The sequence below is a fragment of the Diabrotica virgifera genome, chromosome 8 (genome assembly GCF_917563875.1).
Source record: "Diabrotica virgifera virgifera chromosome 8, PGI_DIABVI_V3a".
NCBI lineage: Eukaryota > Metazoa > Arthropoda > Insecta > Coleoptera > Chrysomelidae > Diabrotica > Diabrotica virgifera.
Window position 1 is genome coordinate 212575943 of NC_065450.1, and position 12738 is coordinate 212588680.

Sequence of the window (12738 nt, forward strand, 5' to 3'; positions counted from 1 at the left end):
CGTTTTTCATGTCTCTTTTTATTACATATTTCACTCCAAGTTTAATGCGAGGTACACCGTATAAAAGTGTTCATATTCCGGCACATTACTTCAGGATTATCCCAAAACAAAAACCAACACCCATCCATCAGTGTCTTTGCTAATTAGTGACAAATGCCAGTCTCCAACGTTCGAGTCATTAGTTTGCTTTGAAGGTCATTGTCGAGGCACATTGTTTAGTAATTAGAGCCTTAAAAGGGTGCGTAGATTGGCATATCCTGCAATAATCATTGATTGCATGTGATTTTATTGTTATTGTTTTTGTGCTCACAGCATAATAGTTACTTTCATACGATTATTGCGGTTATACAACTTTTCAATACCATTTTTATAATACAATTTGTCTTTCTCAAAATAAGCCTCAGTTTTGGCGATTACCTCTTCATTTGTGCTAAATTTCTTTCCAGCAAGCATTCTCTTGAGGTCAGAGAACGAGGGAACAGGTGGTAGTCGCTGGGAGCGATATCTGAGCGTGAATACGGTGGCTGCTGAAGCAATTCGAAGCCCAATTTATGAAATTTTGCCATCGTTTTCATATAGGTATCTACCTTCGATAGTGACACAACGATTATAGCGGTCATACAAGTTTTCAGTACCATTTTTATAATAAATTTGTCTTTAGCTTCCAAATGTATATAATAGCCTCAGTTTCGACGATTAACTCTTCATTGGTGCTAAATTTCTTTCCAGCGAGCATTCTATTGAGGTCAGCTAACGGGTAGTAGTCGCCGGGAGCCATATCTGGTGAATACGGTGGCTGCGGAGGCAATTCGAAGCTCAATTCATGAAATTTTACCATCATTTTGATTAATTTATTACACGGTGCGTTGTCTTGATAAAAGAGCACTTTATTTTTCTACAAATGGGGCCATTATTAAGCGATTTCGTCCTGCAAACGCCCCAATATTGCAATGTAATAGTCGCTGTTAATGGGTTTTTTCTTTTCAAGGTAGTCGATAAATATTATACCATGCTCACCCCAACATACTGACGCCATAACCTTGCCAGCCGACTCTCGCGTCTTTCCACGCTTTGGAGTCGGTTCATCACGTGCAGTACACTCATCTGACTATCGATTGGACACCGGTGTGAAATCATGGAGCCATGTTTCATCGATTGTAATATATCGACACAAAAAGTTGGTTTTATTACGATTGAAGAGCTTCAAACACTTCTCAGAATCATCAATTCCTTGTTGTTTTTGATCGATTGCGAGCTCTCGCGGCACCCACTTTGCACAGAGCTTTCGCATACCCAAATATTTATGCAAAATATGTATATCCAACACATTCCTTTGATATCATTAGGCTCAGATATCTCAAACAACTTCACTTTACGGCCATCCAAAAATCATTTTGTGGACTTTTTGGGGAGTCCACTGCATGCATCGGCTTCGGTGCTCATTTTGCCTCGTTTAAACTTAGCAATATATTTCTCAACGATTCATTTTCCTGGTGCAGAGTCCGAATAATGTTTATCAAGCCAAGATTTGGCTTTAACAGTATTTTTCCCCAAAAAACAATGCTTTATTAAGACACGAAATTCCTTTTCATCCATTTTTTTTAAACTAACAGAAGTTGATTCACTTAAAATGCTATACCTCATAAACTAATAGTTCGACATCTGTCAAATTTATAAATACATGTTTTGAAGGTTACGGCTCTGGCTAATTGGCTCTGTCAAAGCCATTAATAATAAAAAAAAAGGTTACGGCTGACTAAAAATCATATGGATTTAATATCACTAGTGGCATCTATGTGTCAGCCTACGAACGATTCATCCCACTGTTACAAGTCTACGAGTACATACAAATTAAACAAATAAAGATCAAAATCCATCCACAAGATCTAGAGATATTAATCTCAGCATATTTTTGAATTAATATTAATTTCATTTTTTGAATGGACGCATTTTAATAATTCCCCTCCACCGACCCCAAACCGATTTCGTTAAGACGTCATTTTTAAAGCTTTATTAAACACATTAAAGTTAAAAATTTACTAAAACTTTTACACATAAATTACATACGTTGAACTTCAAAATGGGGTTAGTTAGGTGGCATAATTATTATTTTAAACAAAATAGCTGTGAATTAAATAAAAGAAGTGGCTAACTTTGACACTAATTTGTTGATATGTGATGATAATTTGTGTAAAAATATTAGCTTTACAAACAACAAAGTGGATTTTGTTTACAGTTAATATTAACAAAGTTATTCAAATTGTTTATAAGCCAAAAATGACTTTACGTTACTAAAATATTTTTGCAATGGTAAAAACGACGTTTGTTGATTTTTTGTAAAAGTAATGAAAATATTGTTCTTCTTTTTTATGCGGTACTCGCAAAATCGATATATCATTATTATTTTTTAAACAATAGCATTGCAAAAGAAAGCTCCATTTGATAAACAAATTGAATAAAATTTAAACTAATTAATGAATCATCTTATATTTTTTTGCATTATAAAGACTGTTTTGTTCAACTTTTCATGTAATATCAAAGTTATAAGTTTATTTTCGCAAAAGTTATAGCAAATTTTTATTTTCGAAATTTTAGTTTTATTTTGCAATTTCCCAAGCAACAAATGATCGACTAAAATTCAAAAACTGCCATTTTAAACCTTTGTCTATCTACTAAAGGATAAATGCTCGAAATTAGATATTTATTTGCACTATTTTTACCTGTAGTAATTTAAACGAAAAAACTGCCATTTTTGACCCTTATTTGTTAATAACTAAAATTGCCGTCAGAACTGTGACGGGCATTTTTATATTTATAATAAATTAGTTATATAGTACTCAAAAACCCATTTGAAACCTGGCTGCTCAAGTGTCCCACCCAAACATGGTATATTTTTGCCTTATTTTCCTAGCGTAGTAGGCAAACGTTGATTTCCGTAATCGCCCAATATCGAAAGGTGTCATTGTATTAACATTATACAGGGTGTTTCAAAAAGGTATGTGATAAATTAAATCACCCATTTCAGGGACAAAAATAAATTGATTGAATCCAACTTACCTTAGTACAAGTGTACCCAAAAAAGTTACAGCCCTTTGAAATTACAAAATGAAAATCGATTTTTTTCAATATATCGAAAACTATTGGAGATTTTTTATTGAAAATGGTCATGTATGATTCTTATGGCAGGAACATCTTAAAACAAAATTATAGTGAAATTTGTCCACCCCATAAATATTTTATGGGGGTTTTGTTCCCTCAAACCCCCCAAACTTTTGTGTAAGTTCCAATTAATTCATTATCGTGGTACCGTTAGTTAAACTCAACGTTTTTAAAACTTTTTTGCCTCTTAGTATTTTTTCGATAAGCCAATTTTTATCGAGATGCGGCTTCTTTTTAATGTTTACATAAAAATCCTATGGGGGTTTTGTTCCTTTAAACCCCCCAAATGTTCGTGTACGTTCCAATTAAACTATTATTGTGGTACCATTAGGTAAACGCAGTGTTTTTAAAACTTTTTTACCTCTTAGTCATAAATAAATTTTTAGATTATTAACAGATATATCAGTACTTAACTAAATATGTGGTCGATTCGACAAATATTCAAATATCTCGATAAACATTGGCTTATCGAAAAAGTACTAAGAAGCAAAAAAGTTTTCAAAACATTGTGTTTAACCACTGGCGAAGCGTCCATGTAACCATTGTTACCATTGGTAACAGTTAAAATTTGTAAATAAATATTTTATGACTACTATGAAATAATTCCATTTATATTTTTTAAAAATAGAAATATTTGTTAATAGTATCTACCTAATTCAGTAAAATAGCCAACTAGACGCACGAAAATATCAGCGAATTTATGTAAAATCGGTTGCACGTTATTATAATACGCCCTTACCACAGTATAAAGAGGTTCCATATTTATTATACTGTGCCCTTACCGTGCGCCGCGCCGTTTACCACTTCTGTGAGTGGCAACGATAGTAGGATCTTTGACTGGATCGTCTCTGAAAATTTTGCGGGGACGATGGCTCGGAAACCGCGTATTGGTGTTACCAAATTTTAATTTGGTGACGCTAGGTAGGGCCGGTGTCTATCGGGACAGAAAATATCGACCGTAAGAATATCAGACTTAATAAATAAAATTTTAATTATTATTATAATTATAGGTAATAATTATAATTCCATTTATGAAGTCTGTTATTCTTAGGGCCGGTATTTTCTCGATTAAACTCCGGTTAGTTAACCGTACCGGCACTTTGGATTCGATTATTGCATAATATGCATTATTAATTATTAGTTTATAACTTGTAACTGTACTTGCTTATTATTCAGATAATATATCTATACCTTTTTATCCTATATAAATCATATTAATCGATTTTAATTACTTGTCGAAATAGGTATATTAATTAACAACAACATTATTATAATATGACATATAATAATATTGATTATACAGTACATTGTAGTGTATAATCAATAAAATACAAATTATTTAATATTTTAGGCTAAAAATGACAAATGAATGTACTGATTAGTATACTAATTATACAATTTGGATTTTTTAATAAAGTATAAAGGTGATATAATACATATTTTACCTAACAACAACAAATATGTTTTTAGTTTGTAGATACTTTATATAATTTCTTAAATTTTTAATTTTTTAATTTTATTTCATCTATTTTTATAATAGACCTGGATCGCACGTACCAAAAAAGTTGATTAATAGCAAGCTGAAAATTCACGGTGTCTAGTCGAACAAACTTTGATGTATGGGAACACTGTATATATAAAAATATTTATAAAATAAATTATATATATATATAGATAATATATAATATATCTGGTATATATTTAATATGTGGTTTTGGTAACACTTTAGAAAAAGTCACGCGTCTCCACTGTGTTTAACTAATGGTGCCACAATAATAATTTAATTTGGGGGGTCTTTATCACAAAACTTTGGAGGGTTTAAAGAAGCAAAACCCCCATAAAATTTTTATGGGGTGCACAAATTTCACTTTAATTTTTTTTTAAGATGTTGCTGCCTTAAGAATGCCACATGTTCATTTTCAATGAAAAATCTCTAAGAGATTTCGATAAGTATATGAAAATAAATCGATTTTCATTTTGTAAGTTCAAAGGGCTGTAACTTTTTTTGTGTACACTTTTGTACTAAGGTAAGTTGGATTATTTATTTTTGTCCCCGGAATGCGTGATTTAATTTATGACATACCTGTTTAAAACACCCTGTATATATTATGTAATTACTAAGTGATTATTTACTTACATACTGGGAATTATCGAAGTCCAAACGGAACGTAACGATTGTCAAATTCCTTCCATCTGATGTTACCTTATTCACAGTGTCAATTACCCGAGTTTCTAGACTTAAATTGAAAAAATCAGTAGCTATTTGATACAGCTGACCTGTAATTATAAAAAACAAATTTTACTACAACAAATCCAGGATTACCATTGCGGACAATTAATTGTTAATTCTATTGGATCTCCTCTACAACCACTAAAGAAATTTCTGGCTGAACAGCTGCAACCATGCGTATGTACAAGACGCGGATTCTTGCTTGATGAGTGCAAACCAGTTCATCTAGCGCATAAAAGATGTGATTGTTGAGCCGGGACATTTGTTAGTGAGCTTCCTATAGATATATCATAAGAAATTAAAGGCAAAAGTATCCAATGCCACATCTTACTCTAAATCTAACAAAACACTTCTGAAATACCACATGGTTCATCTATAAAGAACAAAGATATAAACAAGTTGAAAGGAGCAACAATGGGTTCAACATTTTCACCGATCGTAGATAACCCAAGAAATAGAACAGCGAGATAAATAGGAACAACTACACACAAACCCAAACTTTGGCTTAGATACCTATGTGGATGACTCTTTTATCATCTGGCCATAAGGAGAAAAAAAATTAAAGGTATTTTTAGAATACATCAATAATATCCACCATAAAATTCACTTTACTTTGGAACTGGATAACTGGAAGAAAACGAGCAACTACTATTTTTAGATGTGTTAATAATAAAGAAGAAGGTACAGTGGGTGATCATAATATTAGAGCCACCTCAGAAAATTTTACTTTTGTTTAATAATGATATGCAAGTTTTTTCTTTATACGGTCCACGTTGCCTTTGAAACTTTAGAAATGGATGCTATGTTTCTGTTGGAGTGATTAGTATTGAATATTAAAGTTTTTATTTCTACTATTTTCCTTGGTGAGATGTCTTTGGATTTCCCATGATGTTCTGGTACCACTTGTGTAACAAACGCGCAATTTTTAATATATTTACAAAAAATAGTATAGGCCTCTCAGAATATCACTAGAGAGCAATGAAAACTCACAAAGTTTATTATAACTCTAAACACCAAGAATACAAAATAATAGGCACACGAGTTGCAAGCTAGGCTGGGCAGCACTGACAAACAATGGCATCTGAGTCACACATTGCCACACATGCGTGTTGCCACTTTTATCAGACTATTTATTGCACTTTCATGAAGTGTAACAAGACAGCAAAATGAAAACAAATTAATGATACATGATACATTGAGCTGCATATGATACAGCCCAATTATATACCCTTCCTCTAAAACATTGATTTTTACTAGATGGTTCTAATAATATGATTACCCACTGTAGAATACATACACAGATACCGACAGATATTTACATGCTGATTCACATCACTATCCTTAGCAGTCATATTGAGTCATCAAAATCGTGATTATAAGATCCGAAAAATAGACGAAGAACCTAAAAATGAACAAATGCATAATGAGAAAATAGCGTTAAGAAGAAACGCATGCTCAACATACACCATTGAGAAGACCCAGAATGCTCAAAGAAGAATTAAGGATAAAACAAGGCGAAAAACATATTGGAAAAACCATCCTACCATCCTACTACGTATAGAGTACAACAAAGAAAATGTGAAGAGAAAATCAAGTAGTATCCTGGAGTGCATGTGGGAACTATGAAAAATCATACATTGGACAGACCGTTCAAAAAATCCTTGTTTGACCAGAAGAACATCGAAATTCCATCAAAAGGAGAGAAAAAACGTCGTACCTTTCAGATAACGTCTTAAATGTAGGACATACAATAAACCTGAAACAAGCGTCGATGCTAGATAACATTGAAATTAAAAGACAGCACGGAATCAGAGAGGTAATATAAAATGAAAAAAAACTCAATATTTTAAACCAAAAAGATAAAGCTCAAAGGCTTCCAATAATATAAAAAAGAATGTGTGTGTGTATCTACTTTGTACGCACGTAAGAAGTTCTAGGTACTTCTATTTTAGGATTTAAACGAAATAAATATACTTTCAACAGGTTATTTGTATTTTATTTAAAGATTAAACTAATTTTTACTTGCCAAAAATACTTTACTTACTCCAAAAATGTTTATTAAAACAATACCAAAAAAAAATAGAGAACACACGGATTCGAACCGGGGACCTATAAAAATACCTTACTTACTCCAAAAATGTTTATTAAAGCAATACCAAAAATAAAAAAAAATAGAAAACACACGGATTCGAACCGGGATCTCTCGATCTCCAGTCGAACGCTCTTGCACTGAGCTATACTCCCTTTGTTTTTACGGACTACAAGATTTCTCAAAATTACTAACAAATAGGCCAAGTGAAGTATAAAAATACTTTAAATATTACTTACTATCATATTCCTGAGGAAGACAAATCCAAAGACACAAAAATTAACAAATATATTTACTAAAAACACTAATATATTCTTTCCACACCTTTCTTGGACTGATTCATACATAACAAAAAATATTTAGCAACAATCTTCATACTGTATGTGTGCGCATGCGCGCAGAATAATAAAAATTCACTGCTAATCGCGCCTAAAGAAGTAAAACTTTAAAAACGGCGTTGGAAAAGAATACAAAAATAAATCAAAATCCACAAGGAAAAGAAATTTTTTCCTGTAGTTGGCTGTATACCATCAATCACAAAAATGGGGAAAAATCCTTTGTAAAAGGTATAATTTTTGTTTAATTAAAAAGGTATAAAATTTGATACCTTTTACAAAGGATCTTTTTTAATTTTTTTTTTTAAATAAATCAGCCAACAAGGCCGGTGAGCAAAATCCCACCCAGTTATACACATACAGGGCCAATCACAAGAGGCGCTGCTAAGGAATGGTGAGGAAAATCGCGCCAAGATCTACTATTTAAAAACTTGAATTGTTTAATGGTATTTTTTTTAATAAATAATTTTTACCTCGTATATATTGAGTAAATCCTTTTCTAGTGCTGCGATATACCAAAACACAGCCTTCGTTATCAACATCAGTCAAATACATTGAGGGGCTCTTCATCTTTGGATATGACACCCTAAACTGAGCATGAAGGTTATCCATGCTACTTAAAAAGTCTGTAAAATATCTACCAGTTGCCTTTATGGTAACGTCATAACTAAAATAAGAAGACTATAAACACAAGTATACTTAAAGTAAAATAATTGTCGTTATACATCATCCAGGTAAACAGTTTAGGTACATCTTGTAAAATTATATCATCATTATCCAGCATCAAAAGTCCACTGCTGAACATAGGTCTCTTTCTCGTGCGGACAGACAGGGTTTCCAACCCTGTCTATCTTGCGCCACCCTCATCAATTTTTTGCTCTGATCAAATACCTTTATCTTTAGTCTTGTGGGCAGCTCATTTTAATATCATAATTTAATATCATAATGGGATATATTACTAACCTAAAAACTGGTTTTCTGTAAAGAGGCCGAAATCATTAGACCGAAAAGCACTTTACCGAAACCTCACAGACCGAACAGTAGGAGACCGAAAAGCATTAGGTACATAATACAGGTTGCTCAAACAGGATTGTAATCTGAGCAAGGGGAAAGTCAACCTTCCTTCATCATTTATCCAGGCTTAGGACTGGCATCACAAAGTACTGGCGAGTTTAGAGGTTTTTTGCTTTGATTTTGATTTTTATTTTATTTTTGGTTCATTTTTTATTTAAAATACTAGATTTGTTGTAAAAGGTATATTTTAAAATACCCTAAATAAGGGTAACATTAAGATAAAACGTTTTCGGTTTAAGAAATCCATCATCAATGTTGTAAAAGCAAAAAAAATATATCTTGGTGGCACAGGCATGCTATTTTTTGGCTTATAGAACACTGATGATAGATTTCTTAATCCGAAAACGTTTTGTCTTAATGTGACCCTTATTTAGGGTATTTTAAAATATACCTTTTACAACAAATCTAGTATTTTTGTGATTTATGGTATACAGCCAGCTGCAGGAAGTTTATTTTCCTCGTGGATTTTATTTTTTATTTATTATTTACAATACTAAAAATTAAACGCAATACTACCCTCTCAATTATATTTTATTATATTAACGTCACTCTACCCTTAATTTATTTTTACCTTCACTAATTTGTTTAACGGATGAAAATTATTTCCTATCAGACTGTACAGAGTAAGAATTTACACACTCTATAATAATATATAAAATAATACAAAAAAAACACGATAAACAAAAATACAGATATACAAAATCTTAGCAAAATTTACTGCAAACTGTTTTAATTTATGTACCATTTCGGTCTAATGCAGTTTCGGTAAAGTTCTTTTCGATAAAATGAGTTCGGTCTACTGCTTTGGTCTAATGATTTCGGTCTAATTGTACCCTAAAAACTGCCCAGGCTAATCCTATGCGACGTGGGAGCTCACATGTCTGGTTATCTCTGCCGTACTGAATTTCATGACATAAGTATCTATGCCATACGATACAGTCTACCATAGGCGTAACCAGGATGATCCTAAGGGGGGGTTACAACTACCTGAAAGGGGGGGTTACAACTACTGGAAGGTCTCTGAGGGCTATGAGCGTATAGAGCTCAAAGTACATCCCAATGGGGGGGGATTATAACCCCCAAAACCCCCTCTTGGTTACGCCTATGCAGTCTACTAGTCTACTCTATATCACTTCCATCATCAGTAATATTACGATTTAGCACCAGGTTAGTCATTATTTGCTTTTTTTCATATTAATCTTTAGTTCGACTTCTAAGAAAGCGTGGTACAATTTTTCCAACATTATAATTTGGCCATCCATATAATTTTATAGCTATTAGGACGATTCGATCTGCGAATCTCAAAGGAGTAAGCTGCCCTCCAGTTATGTTGATATGATACTCGTTCAGATCTGCCTTCTTACAAGTATGTTCTAAAAGCGTCGTGAATAGTGGAAGGTTAAAAACGTCACATATATGCTATTTTATTTTTAAATAATTATTTCACTTTATTTTCTTTAATATTTTATTAATAATTATCTTCTGTATTCGTTTTAACTTTTTTGCCGTTAAAAATATGTTTGGCGCCCGTTCTATAGGCAACTCTCTATTCATCTAATCATTCAGTCACAATACTGAACGTACTTCATAATATATCCTTAATCTGTAGATATCTGTCTTAATACGGAACATGCCTGCCACCTCCTACGTTGCACTGTCATGACAGTGACAATAATGGAGAAAGGGCAAAATTATTTTATTTAAAGACATGAAATTTAAATTTTAGCTTCATTTTATTCCAAACAGACGATTTCTTGGGGTAAGAAAATTCATTTTTTTTCTTGTAATCACAGTTCACAGTAAACATAAAACAGTTTTTCTAGTATTTTTTATTACCTAACCTCCCATCTTCTAAAAGCATGTGTTCTGATATTTCATTTCATCTATTAATATTCGTTTAATAATCAAATTTTAACTAGTAATAAGCAATATTGATTCCATTTCAAGAAGATCCGACATCAAGAAGATCTACCATCAAATACCACAAGCCATACATAAGTATAATCCAGAAATTGTTAGTTTTTGCCAAGAATTTGAATATATTTGTTAATGCATTTAATAAGTCATATTTTTATTATATCTTTATCGCACAATAAACATGATTGGTTAAAATATTGTTTTGTTTGCTTCCATTCTGAATTTTCATAGTTCATATTTAAGATTAAGACAAGACGAACACACACCTTGGGAGACTGAGCTAGGTCAGGGTGAACGATAGCTATCTTGGATGATTGGAGTAATATTTTCGAGTATTATTTGGATTAACTGGGGTAGTCTATCGTGCTTATTTGTCTCATTAGCTTTGGAGAGACGGTGGCTCTTTGCCCGTGTAGAATTTATTTGTTTGTTCTTCAGATAGTCTTACGCTAGCCGTGGCATTTTGGTAGATATATTTAATTATGTTACTTAGGGCAGTCAATGAGGGTATGTGGCTCCGAATTCCATCCTACTATATCGATTTACGTGATATTTTCACAGTAAGTAGGGAATAGCCCAAGAAACAAAGTCTACCCTATGCCGATGTGTGCTTTTGTCTTGGGGGCGGTTCCCACCCCTTCTCGGGGGTGGAAAATTTTTTGCTTAAATAACTACGGAAATTTCTAGAGAACCTAATACTAAGCAAAAACGGTTCTATAATTTTTTTTTCAAAAACTCAATACTTTTTGAGTTATTCGTGGTTAAAAATTGGCCATTTTCATTGAAACATAACACCTTTTCAAACGGTTTTTTGCGAATACCTTAAAAACTATGCATCTAACTAAAAAAACTATATAAGACATTTTTGTAGCTTATAAAATAACAAAGAGATTTTTTCCTTTATGAATCTTCTAGTTATAACACAAAAAGAGATATGGTAAGTGAAAAAAGCTTGTTTTCTTGGTGCATGCTCAAATCAGTGTATTTAACTTGAAATAACAGAGAAACGGTCAATTTTAGGTGTATAATTCTACCAATAACTTTTGTTGTGCTTGAAAAAACCTTTAAAATAAGCAATATTAAATGTCAATTACATTCAAACTATGCGAGATAAACTGTAAAAAATTTGATGACTAACGTATTTTAAGAAAAAAATGAGAAGTATATTTAACCCCTCATCCACAAGAATTTAAATGCAACGTTTTCCTTCTACTATACATTTTACTATAGTGTTCTTTTTATGTTAAAAAAGTTGGGCGGGTTTAAAATGAATGGTTTTTGAACAATAGTAAGATCAAATTATTGAGCTCATTTTTAAATTTTCTTAAAAATCTTCCTATTTGTCTATGTAACTCGAAAATGAGAAGAGATGCCAATAAAAAGATACCGTACAAAAATATAGGTTTCTTCTAGATAAACATTTTAATTTTATTTTTTATAAGAGTATCTCTTATCATTTTCAAGTTACATGGAGAAAAAGAAGATTTTTAAGAAAATTTAAATATGCGCTCTATAATTTGTTCTCATTTTTTTCAAAAACCATTCATTTTAAACCCACTCAACTTTTTGAACATAAAAATAACACTGTAGTAAAATGTATTGTAGAAGGAAAACGATGCATTTAAATTCTTGTGGATGATGGGTTAAATAAATTTCTTAATTTTTTTCTTAAAATTCGTTAGTCATCAATTTCTTGCAGCATATCTCGCTTAGTTTGAATGTAATCGACATTTAATATTGCTTATTTGAAAGGACTTTCAAGCACAATAAAATATATTGGTAGCATTATACACCTAAAATCGACAGTTTCTCTGTTATTTCAAGTTGAATACACTGATTCGAGCATGCACCAAAAAAACAAACTCTTTTTACCTACCATATCTCTTTTTGTGTTATAACTAGAAGATTGAAGAAGAAAAAATCTCTTTGTTTTT

The 12738-nt window shown here is 32.0% G+C and overlaps 1 protein-coding gene across 1 annotated transcript in view; it reads right to left on the reverse strand.

Moving 5' to 3' along the window:
- Positions 1-12738, reverse strand: part of LOC114331771 (soluble guanylate cyclase 89Da-like) — a 176138-nt gene that overhangs the window by 147751 nt on the left and 15649 nt on the right. The window contains exons 3-4 of the mRNA XM_050657619.1: positions 8287-8480; positions 5297-5436 (exon numbers count right to left, since the gene is read on the reverse strand). Of these exons, the coding sequence (XP_050513576.1) occupies positions 5297-5436; positions 8287-8480 (334 nt within the window). The remainder of the gene's footprint in view (positions 1-5296; positions 5437-8286; positions 8481-12738) is intronic.